Source organism: Heterodontus francisci, chromosome 14, assembly GCF_036365525.1.
Source record: "Heterodontus francisci isolate sHetFra1 chromosome 14, sHetFra1.hap1, whole genome shotgun sequence".
NCBI lineage: Eukaryota > Metazoa > Chordata > Chondrichthyes > Heterodontiformes > Heterodontidae > Heterodontus > Heterodontus francisci.
In genome coordinates, this window is record NC_090384.1 from 12,961,978 (window position 1) to 12,983,335 (window position 21,358).

The 21,358-nt window shown below is 48.1% G+C and overlaps 1 protein-coding gene across 1 annotated transcript in view; it reads left to right on the forward strand.

The window, feature by feature from the left end:
• madd (MAP-kinase activating death domain) overlaps window positions 1-21,358 on the forward strand; it is a 426,952-nt gene that overhangs the window by 119,522 nt on the left and 286,072 nt on the right. Inside the window, exons 14-16 of the mRNA XM_068046784.1 lie at window positions 940-1,043; window positions 3,450-3,643; window positions 4,851-5,107. Of these exons, the coding sequence (XP_067902885.1) occupies window positions 940-1,043; window positions 3,450-3,643; window positions 4,851-5,107 (555 nt within the window). The remainder of the gene's footprint in view (window positions 1-939; window positions 1,044-3,449; window positions 3,644-4,850; window positions 5,108-21,358) is intronic.

A 21,358-nucleotide genomic window follows, 5' to 3' on the forward strand; every position in this document is an offset into this window, starting at 1 on the left:
ATCTCTCCCCTTAGGGCAGCACTCTCATCCCAGGATTTAATCTAGTCAACCTGCTTTTTACTTTTTTCCAGATTCCTGAACCATTCAAATCTATTTTTCATACTTCACTTCCCACCTGACTTTCTTGATCTATTTACATACTCTTAGTGTCTCCTATATGTCTTTGATTTCTTTCATTCTGTCTCTTTCAAACAAAAACTTGAATTTATATAGCGTCTTTAACACAGTAAATCATCCCAAGGCCCTTCACAGGAGTGTTATCAGATAATATTTGACACTGAGTCACAGATAGAGATATTGGGACTGGTGACCAAAGAAGTAGGTTTTAAGCAGAACCTTAAAGAGAAAGGTGAAGAGGTTTAGGGGGAAAATTCCAGAGCTTAGGGCTTAAGCAACTGAAAGCACATCCAGTAGTGGTGGAATGATTAAACTCAGGGATGCTTGGAGAGTTATGGGGCTGGAGGATAATAGTGATAGAGCAAGACCATGGAGGGATGAGAATTTTAAAATCGAGATGTTGCCAGACTAGGAGCCAATGTAGTCAGTAAACGAGGGGAGATGGTTGAACAGGATTTGGTGCGAGTTAGAATATGGGCAGTGGAATTCAGTGCTAATGCCATTTTTCCCATTCAGTCATCTCCTGTTGCCTACCCACACATTTCATAGGTCTTTCTATATCTTTTCCTGTGTGTGGTATTTTTTTTCCAGTTCCTTTCTCCCTTGTTCTTTTTGAAATGCTGTTCGTTCACAGTCTTTTTCAGCCCTGAGGGAGAGTCTGTGATCAGGAATGCAACAGAACCTTGTTGCTCCACAGATGGTGCCTGACCTGCTGAGTGTGTCCAGCTAGTTTTGTTAATGGATTGGACTGACTTGCACTTTCTCCTGTCAGCTGTGCTGCTTGCTGATGTGTGTTGCTGCTAACTTTTAACTCTATTACAGTGGCAGTGACAGTGTGGAGTACAACGACTCCAGCTCCTCCTACTCCTCCCTGGGTGACTTTGTGAGTGAGATGATGAAGTGCGACATCAAAGGAGACACACCCAGTGAGTAGCCAACATGACTTCTTCAACCCCCTTGCACTCGGCACCGCTAGGGCTAATGAGCTCTCCGCAGTCTGCTGCAATGGAGCAGCAACCCTGTCATGTGCTCTCCACCATGACTAGGCTGCTGTCCCGTATGTATCTTGCCAATCCCAATGCACAGTACCAGCTGCTGGCCTGCTTCGGGTAAAGGAGAAGATGGCACTGTGATGTAATTGCAGATTTATAGACTGCAAAGGGATTTGATGAAAGTTACTTGGGTCAATTATTCACTGTGGTAATGCACTCATGAGTAAACAATGAGGAAGGTGACCATGAGAAGGAAAGTTAGGAGAAACCTGCTCACCCAAAGGGAAATATAATTACAGAATTATTTACCATAGAAGGCCATGTCAGTGGACATGGAAAATGGGGTCAAGAAATGATAAGATACATTCTGGAGATGGAAGGGTTTGAGGGATGTGGGGAGATGGTGGGTAGATAGTATTCAAGGATATTGGGTATAGGGGTATTCAAGGACATGTGGAGAAGGTGGATAGGTTGGATTGAGAGATGTGGGGAGTGGGTTGGGTTGAGGGATGCAATGGGAAGGTGAGTGGCAGGGGTTGAGGGGCATGGGGAGGTGTGAGCGGGGTTGAGGGATGTAGGGGGAGGGTGAGTGGGTGGGATGGAGGGGAGGGTGACTGAATGGAGTTGAGGGGCGTGGGGGAGGATGAGTGGGTGCGACTGAGGGAAGTTCGGGGGAAAGTGAATGGGTGGGGGTTGAGGGACATAGGGCAAAGGTGAGTGGGTGGGGTTGGGGATGTTGGGGGGAAAGTGAAGGACATGGGGGGAGGGTGAGTGAGTGGGGTTGAGGGACAAGGGGGGAGGGTGTGAGTGGGGTTGAGGGATGTGGGGGGGAGGGTGAGTGGATGGGGTTGAGGGACGAGGGGGGAGGGTGTGAGTGGGGTTGAGGGATGTGGGGAGAGTTGAGGGATATGAGGGGAGGAGGAATGGGTGGGATTGAGGGTGATAGGACTGAAGGGGAGTGGATGGGTTGAGGGATAAAGGAAATTGGGGATTCAGGGATATGGGGAGACAGTTGGTAAGTGGGACTGGGGGGAGAAGGAGGGACGGGGGGAGAAGGAGGGGCTAGGGGACGGGGGGAGCAGGTGGGGCTGGGGGACGGGGGGAGAAGATGGGCTCGGGGGACGGGGGGAGAAGGTGGGGCTCGGGGGACGGGGGGAGAAGGTGGGGCTCGGGGGACGCGGGGAGCAGGTGGGCTCGGGGGACGCGGGGAGCAGGTGGGGCCGGGGGACGCGGGGAGCAGGTGGGGCCGAGGGACGCGTGGTGCAGGTGGGCTCGGGGGACGCGGGGAGCAGGTGGGGCTGGGGGAGCAGGTGGGGCTGGGGGACGGGGGGAGAAGGTGGGGCTGGGGGACGGGGGGAGAAGGTGGGCTGAGGGACGGGGGGAGAAGGTGGGACTGGGGGACGTGGGGAGATGGGGTTGAGGGACGGGGGGAGAAGGTGGGACTGAGGGACGTGGGGAGATGGGTTGTGGGACAGGGGGAGAAGGTGGGACTGAGGGATGTGGGGTTTGTCTCTGAATGAATGACTATCATTTTCTAGTTGTTTCTAAAATCAGTTTGTTTCCTGGACAAAGTTTTCTAGTTCGGGTCCATGAAACATTAAGAAGGTATATGGAATCCGTTCCTTTATTAGCCAAGGTATGGAGTATAAGAGCAGGGAGGTTATGCTGGAACTGTATAACTCATTGGTTAGGCCAAAACCTTGGTACTGTGTGCAGTTCTGGTCACCTCATTACAGAAAGGATGCAATTGCACTAGAGAGGGTACAGAGGAGATTTACCAGGATGTTGCCGGGATTGGAAAAATGTAACTATGAGGAAAGATTGGATAGGCTGGGGTTGTTCTCCTTGGAACTGAGAATGCTGAGGGGGATCTGATTGAAATGTACAAAATTTTGAAGGGCCTGGATAGAGTAGAGGTGAAGGGTCTATTCACCTTAGCAGAGAGATCAGTTTCAAGGGGGCATAGATTTAAAGTGATTGGTAGAAAAATTAGAGGGGAGATGAGGAAAAGTATTTTCACCCAGAGGATGGTGGAGGTTGGAACTCACTGCCTGAAAGGATGGTTGAGGCAGAAAACCCTCAACTCTTTCAAACGGAGTCTGGATATGCACCTCAAGTGCCGTAATCTGCAGGGCTACAGACCAAATGCTGGAAAGTGGGATTAGGCTAGGTGACTTTTTTTTGGGCCAGCACAGACACGATGGGCCAGGTGGCCTCATTGTGTGTTGTAAACTTTCATTCATTCTAAGCAGGAGCTGAATGAGGGGATGTTGCAGTTGGAGGTACTTGGCTCATTGTCACTGTTTCTGTGTCTGCCTGAACGTCGTATTGTAATTGCAGATGTTGATCCTCCAACCCACGCTGCGCTTGGTGATCCCAGCGAGATAGACTTCCAGGGATTTCAGAAAGATCGGGATGATCCAGATGACCAGGGGCTGGACAGTGAAAATTCCCTGGAGAACAATCCTCCTCGTTCCAGCTCAAGTACGACAGCCAGCAGCAGTCCCAGCACGGTCATACAGGGCACCAACCATGTGAGTGTGTTGTATGGATGCATCACACTAAATGCTGGCCCCTGTCCTGACTGACTTCTGTATCCATCTCCACTTCTCCAACTAGAGCACCATTCCCTCCTCTCTGCTCCATGCCTTATGCCTGCATCAATGACCAATCTTGCCCAATATTGAAGCTCACCTCCGAAAGCCCCTCTTCACCCCTTTAAAAGCTAACCTCTCTTGACAGCAATGCTCACCTCCCCTGACTCTCCCAACACCCTCTGTGCACCACTTAATTACACTTCTTTTTCAGTGCTATGGCCCCGCTCCCCGCCAGCTCACTCACCTGGATCCACATCCATCATTGGCACAGCTCCCTGCACTTCTCGCAGCCTGAACCTTCCCTCCCTTTCACTTGGAATCCCATCCTTCCTCTCGCTCACCTGGACTCAACCTCCCCCGCCACACATTTGCCCAGGTCCACTGCCCTGCTGCCCGCCCCACCCACAGTTGAGCCCCTCCCTCCCGCCTGCCTACACATGCCTCTGTCCCACCTGCACGCCCCTCCCTCTCACTCACTCGCCTCTCCCACTTTCTCGCCCCTCCCACCTGCCTGCTCACCACTTTGTCCCTCCCGCCAGCCCACCTGCTCACTCGCTTCTCCCGTCTTCCGGCTCACTTACCCCTCCCGCCTGCCTGCTAACCACTCCCTCCCTCACTCCCGCCTGCGCGTCCCTTCCTTACTCCCGCTGACTTGCTCCTCCCGCCTGCCAGTGTGCCACTCCCTATCTTGCTCCCTCCCGCCCGCCCTCGAATATCTCCCTCCCTCCACCCCACCCACCCCTCCCTCCCTCCTCTCTCCCTCCCCGCTCACACCTCCCTCCCCTCCCGTCCCCTCCCCTCCCTCCCGGCCTGCCTCTCCCTCCCTCCCTCCCGGCCCGCCTCTCCCTCCCTCCCTCCCGGCCCGCCTCTCCCTCCCTCCCTCCCTGCCCGCCCCTCCTCCCTCCCCTCTTCCCCCCCTCCTCCTCCCTCCTGCATGATGGAGGTGCCGTGTGGGAGTGTACGGGTCCTATGACCCTAGGGTGGTGGGTGGGGAGGATTTGAGTGTGGTAAGGGATCCTTTTGACCGAGGGCTGATAGGGGCAGTTACTGAGAGATGGGGGTGGCACGACAGTGACTTTGCAGGGCCCGGCCCCATGACTGAGAGGTCAGTGAATCACCACTCTGTCTCTGATCTGTCCAGCAGGAGTCCATCGACTCAGCGGAGGCAGATGAAAAGACGCTGACTTTTCCCAATCACATCTCGGCCGCGTCAATCCAGGCCTTCGCCAAAGCCAACTTGGAGCGGCGGGAGAGTGATGGCCTGTCGGAGGGGCCAAGCCACCAGCGGGACTACGACAACCCGTACTTCGAGCCTCAGTATGGTTTCCCTGCCGAGGAGGATGAGGACGATCAGGGAGAGAGCTACACCCCGCACTTTGCTCAGAACATCAACGGGAATCGGTGAGGGTTGGGGCTGCCTGTGGCGAACACCAGGAACCCCAAAATCACTTACCTCAGTCTTTCTGCTCTCACTATAACTCCGGACTTTGGGGAGGTTGGGGGAGATTTGTGACTGTCTGTAGCTCCATTAGGGACTGTTGGCACGAGATTGGTTTGGGCTCAGTCCCATGTCAGCCAATACCATCACTACCCAAAATCAGCAACATCAGGCACACCTCAACAAGTCTCGCCCCTTAATGCTCCCTGACAGGGTTGGGTTAGGATGCTGTGACTCTCCAGTAATGTTGGGTTTGGGTGCTCTGACACCCGGTAATGTCGGGTTAGGGTGCTGGGACTACTTGGTAATTTCTGGTTAGGGTGCTGTGACTCATGGTAATGTCGGGTTAGGGAGCTGTGACTCCCGGTAATGCCAGGTTAGGGTGCTGGGACTACCCTGTAATGTTGGGTTAGGGTGCTGTGATACCCGGAATGTCTGGTTAGGGTGCTGTGACTCCCGGTACTGTCGGGTTAGGGTGCTGTGATACCCGGAATGTCAGGTTAGGGTGCTGTGATACCCGGAATGTTGGGTTAGGGTGCTGTGATACCCGGAATGTCTGGTTAGGGTGCTGTGATACCCGGAATGTCGGGTAAGGGTGCTGGGACTACCCAGTAATGTCTGGTTAGGGTGCTGTGACTCCCGGTAATGCCAGGTTAGGGTGCTGTGACTCCCGGTAATGCCAGGTTAGGGTGCTGTGATACCCGGAATGTCGGGTTAGGGTGCTGGGACTACTCGGTAATTTCTGGTTAGGGTGCTGTGATACCCGGAATGTCGGGTTAGGGTGCTGTGACTACTCGGTACTGTCTGGTTAGGGTGCTCGGACTACCCAGTAACGTCAGGTTAGGGTGCTGTGATACCCAGAATGTCAGGTTAGGGTGCTGTGATACCCAGTAACGTCAGGTTAGGGTGCTGTGATACCCGGTAATGTCAGGTTAGGGTGCTGTGATACCCGGAATGTCAGGTTAGGGTGCTGTGATACCCAGTAATGTCAGGTTAGGGTGCTGTGATACCCAGAATGTCTGGTTAGGGTGCTGTGATACCCGGTAATGTCGGGTTAGGCTGCTGTGACTACTCGGTACTGTCTGGTTAGGGTGCTCGGACTACCCAGTAACGTCAGGTTAGGGTGCTGTGATACCTGGTAATGTCGGGTTAGGGTGCTGTGATACCCAGAATGTCTGGTTAGTGTGCTGTGACTACCCGGTAATGTCGGGTTAGGGTGCTGGGACTACTCGGTAATTTCTGGTTAGGGTGCTGTGATACCCGGAATGTCGGGTTAGGGTGCTGGGACTACTCGGTAATGTCTGGTTAGGGTGCTGTGATACCCGGTAATGTCGGGTTAGGGTGCTGTGACTACTCGGTACTGTCTGGTTAGGGTGCTCGGACTACCCAGTAACGTCAGGTTAGGGTGCTGTGATACCCAGAATGTCAGGTTAGGGTGCTGTGATACCCAGTAACGTCAGGTTAGGGTGCTGTGATACCCGGTAATGTCTGGTTAGGGTGCTGTGATACCCGGAATGTCGGGTTAGGGTGCTGTGACTACTCGGTAATTTCCGGTTAGGGTGCTGTGATACCCGGAATGTTGGTTTGGGTGCTGTGAGTCCTGGTAATGTTGGTTTGGGTGCTGTGACTCCTGGTAATGTTGGTTTGGGTGCTGTGACTCCTGGTAATGTTGGTTTGGGTGCTGTGACTCCTGGTAATGTTGGTTTGGGTGCTGTGACTCCTGGTAATGTTGGGTTAGGGTTCTGTGACAAAGGAGGACAAAGAGGTTGTTTAAGCGGGGGAAATAGAGTATGAGAGTAAACCTGCGGGTAACATAAAAACTGACTGTAAAAGCTTCTATAAATATGTGAAGAGAAAAAGATTAGTGAAGACAAATGTAGGTCCCTTACAGTCAGAAACAGGGGAAATTATAATGGGGAACAAAGAAAAGGCAGAACAATTAAACACAAACTTTGGTTCTGTCTTCATAAAGGAGGACACAAATAACCTCCCAGAAATATTAGGGAACCAAGGGTCTAATGAGAGGGAGGAACTGAAGGAAATCAGTATTAGTAAAAAAATAGTGCTAGGGAAATTAATGGGGTTAAAGGCTGACAAATCCCCAGGGCCTGATAATCTACATCCCAGAGTACTAAAGGAAGTGGCCCTGGTGATCATCTTCCAAGATTCTATAGACTCTGCAGCAGTTCCTACAGATTGGAGGGTGGCAAATGTAACCCCACTATTTAAAAAAAGGAGGGAGAGAAAAAACAGGGAACTACAGACTAGTTAGCTTTACATCAGTATTGGAGAAAATGCTAGAGTCTATTATAAAGGATGTGATCCCAGAACACCTGCAAAGCATAAATGGGATTGGACAAAGTCAGCATGGGTTTACAAAACTGAAATCGTGCTTAACAAATCTACTGGAGTTTTTTGAGGATTTCCCAAGTAGAATAGATAAGGGAGAACCAGTGGATTTGGTGTATTTGGATTTTCCGAAGGCTTTTGATAAGGTCCCACATAAGAGGTTAGTGTGAAAAAATTAAAGCACATGGGATTGGGGGTAATATACTGGTATGGATTGAGAACTGGTTGACAGGCAGGAAACAGAGAGTAGGACTAAACAAGTTTTTTTCTGGGTGGCAGGCAGTGACTAGTGGGGTACTGCAGGGATCAGTGCTTGGGCCCCAGCTATTCACAATATATATTAATGACTTGGGTGAGGGAACTAAATGTAACATTTCCAAGTTTGCAGATGAGACAAAGCTGGGGGGGTGGAATGTGAACTGTGAGAAGGATGCAAAGAGGCTCCAATGTGATTTGGACAAGTTGGGTGAGTGGGCAAATGCATGGCAGATGCAGTATAACGTGGATAAATGTGAGGTTATCCACTTTGGTTGTAAAAACAGAAAGACAGATTATTATCTGAAGGTGATAGATTGGGAAAGGGGGAAGTGCAACGAAACCTGGGTGCCCTTGTACACCAGTCGCTGAAAACAAGCATTCAGGTGCAGCAAGCAGTTAGGAAGGCGAATGGTATGTTGGCCTTCATTGCAAGAGGATTTGAGTACAGGAGCAAGGATGTCTTACTGCTGTTATACAGGGCCTTGGTGAGACCACATCTGGAGTATCGTGTGCAGTTTTGGTCTCCTTATCTGAGGAAGAATGCTCTTGTCATGGAGGGAGTGCAAAGAAGATTTACTAGGCTGATTCCTGGGATGGCAGGATTGACATATGATGAGAGATTGGGTCGACTAGGCCTATATTCACTCAAGTTCAGAAGAATGAGATGGGATCTCATAGAAACCTATAAATTTCTCACAGGATGAGATAGGCTAGATGAAGGGAGGATGTTCCCAATGGCTGGGGAGTCCAGAACCAGGGGTCACAGTCTCAGGATATGGGGTATGTCATTTAGAACCGAGATGAGGAGAAATTTCTTCACTCAGGGTGGTGAATTCTCTCTGGAATTCTCTACCACAGAAGGCAGTGGAGGCCAAGTCATTAAATATATTCAAGAAGGAGACAGATATATTTCTTAATGCCAAAGGGATCAAGGGATATGGGGAGAAAGTGGGAACAGGGTACTGAATTAGATGATCAGCCATGTTCTTTTTTGAATGGCGGAGTAAGCCCGAAGGGCCGAATTGCCTACTCCTGCTCCTATTTTCTATGTTTCTATGTGACTGCCATTAATGTCGGTTTAGGGTGCTGTAACTCTCCGGTAATGTCGGGTTAGGGTGCTGTGACTCCCGGTAATCTCTGGTTAGGGTGCTGTGACTCACTGGTAATGTCTGGTTAGGGTGCTGTGACCCAGGTAATGTCGGGTTAGGGTGCTGTGACTCCCGGTAATCTCTGGTTAGGGTGCTGTGACTCACTGGTAATGTCTGGTTAGGGTGCTGTGACCCAGGTAATGTCGGGTTAGGGTGCTGTGACTCTCTGGTAATGTCTGGTTAGGGTGCTGTGACCCAGGTAATGTCGGGTTCGGGCGCTGTGACCCAGGTAATGTCGAGTTAGGGTGCTGTGACTCCCGGTAATGTCTGGTTAGGGTGCTGTGACTCCCGGTAATGTCTGGTTAGGGTGCTGTGATTCCCGGTAATGTCTGGTTAGGGTGCTGTGACTCTCTGGTAATGTCGGGTTAGGGCGCTGTGACCCAGGTAATGTCGGGTTAGGGTGCTGTGACTCCCGGTAATGTCTGATTAGGGTGCTTTGACTCTCTGGTGATGTCGAGTTAGGGCGCTGTGACTCCCGGTAATGTCGGGTTTGGGCACTGTGACTCCCAGTAATGTCGGGTTAGGGTGCTGTGACTCCCGGTAATGCCAGGTTAGGGTGCTGTGACTATTCGGTAATTTCTGGTTAGGGTGCTGTGATACCCGGAATGTCTGGTTAGGGTGCTGTGACTACTCGGTACTGTCGGGTTAGGGTGCTGTGATACACGGAATGTCGGGTTAGGGTGCTGGGACTACCCGGTAATGTCAGGTTAGGGTGCTGTGACTACCCAGTAATGTCAGGTTAGGGTGCTGGGACTACTCGGTAATATCTGGTTAGGGTGCTGTGATACCCGGAATGTTGGGTTAGGGTGCTGGGACTACTCGGTAATGTCTGGTTAGGGTGCTGTGAGTACTCAGTAATGTCAGGTTAGGGTGCTGGGACTACCCAGTAATGTCTGGTTAGGGTGCTGTGAGTACTCGGTAATGTCAGGTTAGGGTGCTGGGACTACCCAGTAATGTCTGATTAGGGTGCTGTGATACCCGGAATGTCGGGTTAGGGTGCTGGGACTACTCGGTAATGTCAGGTTAGGGTGCTGGGACTACCCAGTAATGTCTGGTTAGGGTGCTGTGATTCCTGGAATGTCGGGTTAGGGTGCTGGGACTACTCGGTAATGTCAGGTTAGGGTGCTGGGACTACCCAGTAATGTCTGGTTAGGGTGCTGTGATTCCTGGAATGTCGGGTTAGGGTGCTGGGACTACTCGGTAATTTCTGGTTAGGGTGTTGGGACTACCCAGTAACGTCAGGTTAGGGTGCTGTGATACCCGGTAATGTTGGGTTAGGGTGCTTTGACTCTCTGGTGATGTCGAGTTAGGGCGCTGTGACTCCCGGTAATGTCGGGTTTGGGCACTGTGACTCCCGGTAATGTCGGGTTAGGGTGCTGTGACTCTCTGGTAATGTCGGGTTAGGGTGGTGTGACCCCGGTAATGTCGGGTTAGGGCGCTGTGACTCCCGGTAATGTCGGGTTTGGGCACTGTGACTCCCGGTAATGTCGGGTTAGGGTGCTGTGACTCTCTGGTAATGTCGGGTTAGGGTGGTGTGACCCCGGTAATGTCGGGTTAGGGTGCTGTGACTCTCTGGTAATGTCGGGTTAGGGTGGTGTGACCCCGGTAATGTCGGGTTAGGGTGCTGTGAGAAACACACCTGGGTATTGGGGAGAGGGAGAGGAACAGACCTAGGCCTCATGGGGAGAGAGGGGAACAACCCTGGGTATAAGGAGCACACTAAACAAATTAATAAATTTTCAATCAGAGTAAGTCGAACAGTAAGGAAATTAATAAGGGTATTAGCAAAGAGCAGGCTTAGAGGCATTCGTTAAAATTAATAGATTAAACAAGGTGCTAACTAGATTCTAAAAGAAGGAAAAGAGTTTTTCGATATCAGGGATGGGCAGCTGAGACCTGCTTGTTACAATTCCTGCGCAATGTGGGAACTTCAGGACAGTTCATGTGCCTTAAGTGAGACCACGTGTGTAGGAAGAGTCTCCAGCTGCAAACAAATGGACCGCTGGGTGGAGCACTACCTAGAACTGTACTCCAGGGAGAATGTTGTCACTGAGACTGCCCTCAAGGCAGCCTAGCCTCTACCAGTCATGGATGAGCTGGACATACAGCCAACTAAATCGAAACTCAGTGATGCCATTGATTCTCTAGCCAGCGGAAAAGCCCCTGGGAAGGACAGCATTACCCCTGAAATAATCAAGAGTGCCAAGCCTGCTATACTCTCAGCACTACATGAACTGCTATGCCTGTGCTGGGACGAGGGAGCAGTACCTCAGGACATGCGCGATGCCAATATCATCACCCTCTATAAAAACAAAGGTGACCGAGGTGACTGCAACAACTACCGTGGAATCTCCCTGCTCAGCATAGTGGGGACAGTCTTTGCTCGAGTCGCTCTGAACAGGCTCCAGAAGCTGGACGAGCACGTCTACCCTGAGGCACAGTGTGGCTTTCGTGCAGAGAGATCGACCGTTGACATGCTATTCTCCCTTCGTCAGATACAGGAGAAATGCCATGAACAACAGATGCCCCTCTACATTGCTTTCATTGATCTCACCAAAGCCTTTGACCTCGTCAGCAGAAGTGGTCTCTTCAGACTACTAGGAAAGATTGGATGCCCACCAAAGCTACTAAGTATCATCACCTCATTCCATGACAATATGAAAGGCACAATTCAACATGGTGGCTCTCATCAGACCCCTTTCCTATCCTGAGTGGCGTGAAACAGGGCTGTGTTCTCGCACCCACACTTTTTGGGATTTTCTTCTCCCTACTGCTTTCACATGCGTTCAAGTCCTCGGAAGAAGAAATTTTCCTCCACACAATATCGGGGGCAGGTTGTTCAACCTTGTCCTTCGAAGAGTGAAGTCCAAAGTACGGAAAGTCCTCATCAGGGAACTCCTCTTTGCTGACGATGCTGCTTTAACATCTCACACTGAAGAGCGCCTGCAGAGTCTCATCGACAGGTTTGCGGCTGCCTGCAATGAATTTGGCCTAACCATCAGCCTCAAGAAAACGAACATCATGGGGCAGGACGTCAGAAATGCTCCATCCATCAATATCGGCGACCACGCTCTGGAAGTGGTTCAAGAGTTCACCTACCTTGGCTCAACTATCACCAGTAACCTGTCTCTAGATGCAGAAATCAACAAGCGCATGGGAAAGGCTTCCACTGCTATGTCCAAACTGGCCAAGAGAGTGTGGGAAAATGGCGCACTGACACGGAACACAAAAGTCCGAGTGTATCAAGCCTGTGTCCTCAGTACCTTGGTCTAAGGCAGCGAGGCCTGGACAACGTATGTCAGCCAAGAGCGACGTCTCAATTCATTCCATCTTCGCTGCCTCCGGAGAATACTTGGCATCAGGTGGCAGGACCGTATCTCCAACACAGAAGTCCTCGAGGCGGCCAACATCCCCAGCTTACACACACTACTGAGTCAGCGGCACTTGAGATGGCTTGGCCATGTGAGCCGCATGGAAGATGGCAGGATCCCCAAAGACACATTGTACAGCGAGCTCGCCACTGGTATCAGACCCATCGGCCGTCCATGTCTCCGCTTTTAAAGACGTCTGCAAACGCGACATGAAATCGTGTGACATTGATCACAAGTCGTGGGAGTCAGTTGCCAGCGTTCGCCAGAGCTGGCGGGCAGCCATAAAGGCGGGGCTAAAGTGTGGCGAGTCGAAGAGACTTAGTAGTTGGCAGGAAAAAAGACAGAGGCGCAAGGGAAGAGCCAACTGTGTAACAGCCCCGACAAGCAAATTTTTCTGCAGCACCTGTGGAAGAGCCTGTCACTCTAGAATTGGCCTTTATAGCCACTCCAGGCACTGCTCCACACACCACTGACCACCTCCAGGCGCTTACCCATTGTCTCTCGACAAGGAGGCCAAAGAGAAGTTATCTCCCTGGATAAAGACATCACGGAGAGGATGCAGAATGTTCTGCAGGGAGGAAGGAGGTGAACTAGAAGTTGTGGTACATGTCGGTACCAACGAGAGAGGGCAGGTATTGAGGTCCTATGGTCAGCTGGGGAGGAAGTTAAAAAGTCGGACCTCAAAGATGATAATCCCTGGATTACTCCCAGTGCCATGCAATATTGAGAGTAGAAATAGGGAGATAGGAAGGATCAATGCGTGACTTGAAGCATGGTGCAGGAGAGAGGGCTTCAGATTCTTGGATTTTGGGACCAGTTCAGGGGCAGGAGGCACCTATTCAAAAGGGACGGTTTATACCTCAACAGGACTGGGACCAATGTCCTGGGAGGGAGGTTCACTAGTGTGGTTGGGGAGGGTTTAAACTAATTGGCAGGGATATGGACGCCAGCTGATAGAAGTAGAAGAGGAATGAGGTGCATAATGGAGTGAGATAATAGTACAGACAAAAGTAATACCATATTAGATAGCAGACTAAAAAGGATTGTGAGGAATACAAAGACAGGTTTACAATGCACGTATGTAAACGCACAAAGTATAGTGAATAAGGTTAGTGAGCTTCTAGCACAAATAGCCATGTGGGAATATGGTGTAGTGGTAGTAATGGAAACGTGGCTTAAAATGGTGAGCACTGGGCTCTTACTATTCAAGGATATAAATCAAGTGTTTAGAAAAGATGGGAAAAAAGGGAGGTGGAGTGGCAGTGCTGATCAGGGAAGACAGTGTAGTGTTGAAAAGAGGGGATGACCTTGAGGGGGCAAGGATAGAATCCATTTGGTTGGAGTTGAGAAGCAAGAAAGGATATGATCATGCTACTGGGGGTATCCTATAGGCCTCCAGATAGTGAGAGAGATAGAGGAGCAAATCTGCAGGGAAATCACAGAGATGTGCAGGAATAGTAGAGTGGTGATAGTGGGGGACTTTAATTACCCAAATATCAATTGGATGATAGAATAAAGAGTAAGGAGGGGAAAGCATTTCTGAAATGTGTTTAGGAGAGCTTCCTTGACCAGTATATTCTCAGTCCAACTAGGAAGGAGGCATTGCTGGATCTGGTGCTGGGGATTGAGGTAGGCCTCAAGTGTGAACCAAGTGTTTGTGGGGGAGCACTTGTATCATTGTATCATAAGGTTTAGATTGGTAATGGAGAAGAGCAAGGAACAATCTAAAATAAAACTTCTGAATTGGGAAAAGGGCTAACTTCAATGGGATGAGAGGAGATCTAACCAGGGTAAAATGGAACCAAAGATTAACAGGAAAAACGGTAACATAACAATGGGTGATCATTAAGGAGGAGATGTTTCAGGTGCAGACTAGGTACATTTTACCAAGGGCGAAAGGTAGGGGAACCTAAACCAGGGCTCCGTGGATGGTGAGGGAGATAGAGAATATGATGAAATAAAAAAGAGGGTGTATGATGCAAGTCAGGTGATTTCTTCAAGCGAGAATCAGGCTAAATACAGTAGGTTGTGAGGGGAAGTGAAGAGGAAAATAAGACTGGCAAAGAGAGAATGTGAGAATAGAATGGCAGTTAACATAAAAGGGAACCCAAAAGTCTTCTATGTTCTGATGAAGGGTCACTGACCTGAAACATTAACTCTGCTTCTCTCTCCACAGATGTTGCCAGACCTGCTGAGTATTTAAAGCATTTCTTGTTTTTATTGCAGTCTTCTATGTGGATAGTGTTACGGCCACATGGTGAGGGGATGTGGGTGATTCCCACTGTTCAACTCCTACCTGACCACAGCAATTGTTTTTTGTTATTAGGGTTTAACCCCTTTATGTTTTATTTGTCAAATAAACAGACAACTGCAGGTTTTCTTGTAGGTTTAAAACAGAAAATCAATTATTTATTGATCAATAAGCCTTAACCCGAAATTGTCGCAACCGCATCCACTCATGCATTCACCCCCCCACACACACACACACACACACGAGACAGATAGAGAGGAAAAAGGGGTAAGTGGTTGTAAGTGAGGTAGGTTTTGGGGTATCACGGCAAACCTGTTGAATTCTCTTGGAAATCAAGTTCTCGTTGGTTGCAGGCCTACGGTGTTTGTATGTTTCTCTCAGTCGAAAGTTAAGTTGAAGACAGTGGATCACTTTTAATTCACTACTGCATAAGTAAAGATGCAGAATTCTACAGCAGGGTGCTTTCCTTCTGGCTTGCTGGATTTCTTCCAGCCCCTTAGCTGAAAACAAGCTTCTTGGTGATGCTTCTTTCTTGGTCTCTCTCTGTATCTCTCTCTCTCTTGCGCTGCCTTTTTAAAGTAAACATTTTTATATCTCGCCTCTGCTGGGAGACAGGTATTTTCTTTCCTGTAGTGACCAAAAATGGCCCAGGATATGACTACTTTGTTTCAGAAGAACCCATTCAATTCAGGAATGCTTTAGGATGTGTTCAATTGACACCTCTTAGCTTTGAAGGTATTCTTTGTTCTAAACAGACAGTGTGGCAATATTTGAATACATATGCGGCCATCTTTTGTAACAGTAACCATTTTCTTGAAAAGGCAAAGTTAAATTTTATAACTCTTCGGTTTTAGTCCGTAATTTTTCATTGTTGCACTTCTCATAAGTGTGACAATATTAAGAGGCCGGGTACAGCCGATGAAGGACAAAGAAGGTGATATATGCTTCGAGGTGCAGGGCAAAGCTAGAATACTTAATGAATACTTTGTATTGGTGTTTACGAAGGAAGGGGACGCTGACAAAATATTGGTAGAGGTATTGGATGAGGTGAAAATTGACAGGAAGGATGTACTGGAAAGGTTGGCTTTGTGTAGTCACCTGATCCAGATGGATTGCATCCCAGGTTGCTCAAAGAAGTGAGTGTGGAGATGCAGGAGAGGTGGTGGCGGAGTGGTAATGTCATTAGACTCGTAACCCAGAGTCCCAGGCTAATGCTCTGGGGGCATGAGTTTAAATCCCATCACAGCAGATGTTGGAATTTAAATTCAGTTAATAAATCCGGAATTAAAAGCTAGTGTAGTGATGACAATGAAACCATTGTTGATTGTTGTAAAAACCCATCTGGTTCACTAATGCCCTTTAGGGAAGGAAATCTGCCACCTTTACCTGGTCTGGCCTACATGTGACCGAAAGCAATGTAGTTGACTCTTAAATGCCCTCTGAAATGGCCTAACAAGCCACTCAGATGTATCAAATCATTACAAAGTCAATAAAAGGAATGAAACTGGGTGGACCACCCGGCATCGACCTAGGCATTAGAAATGACAACGCCAAATGTAGAACTGTCGGCCCGCCAAAGTCCTCCTTGTGCCAAAATTGGGAGAGCTGCCCCACAGACTAGTCAAGCAAAAGCCTGACACAGTCATACTCACAGAATCATACCTTGCAGACGATGTCCCAGGCACCACCATCACCATCCCTGGGTATGTCCTGTCCCACTGGCAGAGGAGACCCACCAAAGATGGCGGCACAGTGTTATGCAGTCGGGAGGGAGTTGCCGTGGGAGTCCTCAACATTGACTTCGGACCCCATGAAGTCTCATGGCATCAGGTCAAGCACGGGCAAGGAAACCTCCTGCTGATTACCACCTACTGGCACCTCCCCCCCTCCCCCCCACCCTTGGCTGATGAATCAGTACTCTCCATGTTGATCACCAATTGGAAGAAGAACTGAGGGGAGCAAGGGCGCAGGGGTGGGGACTTCAATGTCCATCACCAAGAGTGGTTCGGTAGCCTCACTACTGACCGAGCTGACTGAGTCCTAAAGGACATAGCTGCTAGACTGGGTCTGCGCAGGTGGTGAGGAAATCAACAAGAGGGAAAGACATACTTGACCTCGTCCTCACCAATCTACCTGTCACAGATGCATCTGTCCATGACAGTATTGGTAGGAATGACCACTGCACAGTCCTTCTGGAGACAAAGTTCTGTCTTCACATTGAGGATACCCACCATTGTGTTGTGTGGCACTACCACCGTGCTAAATGGGATAGATTTTGAAGAGATCAAACAACTCAAAACTGGGCATCCCTCAGGCACTGTGGGCCATCAGCAGCAGCAGAATTGTATTCAACCACAACCTATAACCTCATGACCCGGCATATCCCCCACTCAACCATTACCAGCAAGCCGGGCGACCAGCCCTGGTTCAATGAAGAGTGTAGGAGGGCATGCCAGGAGCAACACGAGATATACCTAAAAATGAGGTGTCAGCCTTGGGAAGCTACAACACCAGGGCTACTTGCATGCCAAACAGCGGAAGCAGCATGAAATAGACAGGGCTTAGTGGTCCTGCAACCAACGGATCAGATCTAAGCTCTGCAATCCTGTCACATAGTTGTGAATGGTGGTGGACAATTAAAAAAACTGACAGGAGGAGGTGGCTCCACAAATATCCCCATTCTCAACGATGGGGGAATCTAGCACATCAGTGTAAAAGACAAGGCTGAAGCATTTGCATCCATCTTCAGCCAGAAGTCCCGAGTGGATGATCCATCTCAGGCTCATATGAATTAGGAGCAGGAGTAGGTCTCTCGGCCCTTCGAGCCTGCTCCGCCATTCAATAAGTTCATGGTTGAACAGATTACTCCCCATTTCCACCTACCCCGATAACCTTTCACCCCCTTACTTATTAAGAATTTATCTACCTCTGCCTTAAAACTATTCAAAGCCTCTGCTTCCACCGCCTTTTGAAGAAGAGAATTGCAAAGACTCACGACCCTCTGAGAGAAACATTTTCTCTTCATCTTTGTCTTAAATAGGTGACCCCTTATTTTTAAACAGTGACCCCTAGATTCTCCCACAAGGGGAAACAACCTTTCCACATCCATCCTGTCAAGACCCCTCAGGATCTTATATGTTTCAATCACATCGCCTCTTACTCTTCTAAATTCCAGCAGATACAAGCCTAGCCTGTCCAATCTTTCTTCGTAAGACAGCCCATCCATTCCAGGTATTAGTCGAGTAAACCTTCTCTGTACTGCCTCCATTGCATTTACATCCTTCCTTAAATAAGGAGACCAATACCATACACAGTATTCCAGATGTGGTCTCACCAATGTCCTGTACAGCTGAAGCATAACCTCCCTACTTTTGTATTCAATTCCCTTCATGATAAATGATAACATTCTAGTAGCTTTCCTAATTACGTGCTGTACCTGCATACTAACCTTTTGTGATTCATGCACTAGCACACCCAGATCCCTCTGCATCTCAGAGCTTTGCAATCTCTCACCATTTAGATAATATGCTTCTTTTTTTATTCTTCCTGCCAAAGTGGACAATTTCACACTTGCTCACATTATAGTCCATTTGCCTGGTCTTTGTCTACTCAGTTAACCTATCTATATCCCTTTTTAGCCTTCCTATGTCCTCTTCACACATTACTTTGCTACCTATCTTTGTGTCATCAGCAAATTTAGCAACCATACCTTCGGTCCCTTCATCTAAGTCATTTATATAAACTGTAAAAAGTTGAGACCCCAGCACAGATCCCTGTGGCACACCACTCGTTACATCTTGTCAACCAGAAAATGATCCATTTATGCCTACTCTCTGTTTCCTGTAAGCTAGCCAATCTTCTATCCATGCCAATATGTTACCCCCTACACCACAATCTTTTATTTTCCGCAATAGCCTTTGATGTGGCACCTTATCAAAAGCCTCAGGAAATCGAAGTACAATACATCCACCGCTTCCCCTTTATCCACAGCACATGGAACTCCCTCAGAGAACGCCAATAAATTGGTTAAACATGATTTCCCTTTCACAAAACCATGTTGACTCTTGAATTTTTCTAAATGCCCTGCTATAACATCTTTAATAATAGCTTCTAACATTTTCCCTAAGACAGATGTTAAGCTAACTGGCCTGTAGTTTCCTGCTTTCTGTCTCCCCCCGCTCCCACCCCCCCCCCCCCCCCCACCACTTTTTGAATAAAGGAGTTACATTCGTTATTTTCCAATCTAACGGAACCTTCCCTGAATCTAGGGAATTTTGGAAAATTAAAACTAACCCATCAACTATCTCACTAGCCATTTCTTTTAACACCCAAGGATGAAGTCCATCAGGACCCGGGGACTTGTTAGCCCGCAGCTCCAACAATTTGTTCAGTACCAACTTCCCTGGTGATTGTAATTTTTTTGAATTCCTCCCTCCCTACCATTTCCTGATTTACAGCTAATACTGGGATGTTACTTGTATCCTCAATAGTGAATGCAAAATATCTGTTCAATTCATCTACCATCTCCTTATTATCCATTATTAATTCCCCAGACTCACTTTTTATAGGGCCAACACTCACTTTGTTAAAATAAAAGCAAAATACTGCGGATGCTGGAAATCTGAAACAAAAACAAGAAATGCTGGAATCACTCAGCAGGTCTGGCAGCACTTTGTTACCTCGTTTCTTTTTTAAATATCTATAGAAACTCTTACTATCTGTCTTTATATTGCTACCTAGCTTTCTCTCGTATTCTAATTTTACCTTCCTTATCAATCTTTTAGTCATTCTTTGCTTTTTGTTATATTCTGTCCAATTTTCTGACCTGCCTCCCACCTTTGCACAATTATAGACTTTTTCTTTAAGTCTGATCTTTAACTGTTTTAGTTAACCACAGATGGCGGGTCCCACCCTTGGAATTTTTCTTTCTCGCTGAAATGCATCTGTGTATTCTGAAATATCCCCTTAAATGTCTGCCACTGCATCTCTATTGACCTCTCCCTTAACCTGATTTGCCAGTTCACTTTAGCTAGCTCTGCTTTCATGCCCTCATAATTGCCCTTATTTAAGTTTAAGATACTAGTCTTGGACCCACTCTTTCCATCAAACTGAATGTAAAGTTCATTCATATTATCACTGCTACCTAGGGTGTCTTAGCTATGAGGTCATTAATTAATCCTATCTTGTTGTACAATACCAGGTCTAATATAGCCTGCTCCAGAACATATTGTTCCAAGAAATTATCCTGAAAACATTCTCTGTACTCCTCATCTAGGCTACCTCTGCCCATCTGATTTTTCCAGTCTATATGTAGGTTAAAATCCCCCATAATTATTGCTGTATCTTTCTGACAAGCTGCCGTTATTTCTTCCTTTATATCCCATTCTACAGTGTGGTTAATGTTAGGTGGCTTGTACGCCACTCCCACAAGTGACTTCTTGCCTTTATGATTTTTCATCTCTACCCAAAGTGCTTCTACATCATGGTCTCCTGAACTTCGGTCATTCCTCTCTATTGCGCTCATAGCATTATTAATTAACTAGCTTCCTGTCCTTCTTAAGTGCCATGTACCCTTCAATATTCAGGTCCCAATCTATGTTGTCCTGCAGCCATATCTCTGTAATGGCTATCAGATCCTCCTCCTGAGATCCCCAGCAACACGGGTACAGTCTTCAGCCAATCTGATTCACTCCATGTGATATCAAGAAATGGCTGAAGGCACTGGATACTGCAAAGGCTGTGGGCCCTGACAACATTCTGGCAATAGTACTGAAGACTTGTGCTCCAGAACTCGCCACGTCCCTTGCCAAGCAGTTCCAGTCCAGCAACAAGTCTGGCATCTACCTGGAAACGTGGAAAATTGCCCAGATATGTCCTGTGCACAAAAATCAGGACAAATCCAAATCGGCCAATTACTGCCCTAACAGTCTACTCCCGATCGTCAGCAAAGTGATGGAAGGTGTTGTCGACAGTGCTATCAAGCAGCACTAGCTCAGCAATGACCTGCTTAGTGGTGCTCAGTTTGAGTTAATTAAAGAGAGTCAGCAATTGAACTTTTTGTTGATGTACCAGAGAAGGTTGATAAAGGGAAAGCAAAAGGATGTTGTCCATAAGGATTTTAAGAAAGCATTTGACAAAATACCACAAAAAAGTTGGTTAACTAAATCGAGGTTTAAGGAATAGGAGGGTCAGTGTCAACCTGAATAAAAAAGTTGGCTTAAGGATAGAAAACAGCAAGTCGTGGTCAATGGTTGTTTTTGAAACTGGAGGATGGTAGACAGTGGTGTTCCCCAGTTTCTGTGCTGGGACGACTGCTTTTTTGATATATAAATATGACTTGGATATTGGAATATAGAGTACAATTTCATAATTTGTTGATCTTACCAAACTTGGAGATGTGGCAGACACCAACTGCAACAGGACATAGATAGGCTAACAGAATGGGCAGACAAGTGGCAGGTGGACTTTAATATAGAGAAGGGCGAGGTGATGCATTTTGGCAGAAGGGATAGGGAGAGGCAGTATCGACTTATTGGCACAGTTTTAAAGAGTGTACATGGACAGAGGGACCTGGGGGTTCTTGTGCATAGATCTTTGAAAGTGGCAGGACATATTGAGAGAGTAGTTAGCAAAGCATATGGGATCTTGGGCTTCTTAAATAGAGGCATTGAGTACAAAAGCAGGGAAGTTATGCTGAACCTTTCTAAAGCTCTGGTTATGCCAGAACTGGAGTATTGTGTTCAGTTCTGGTACTACACTTTAGGAAGGAATTCTCCTTGAGAGGGTGGAGAGGAGATTTACCAGAATGGTTCCAGGGATGAGGAAATTTAGCTGCAA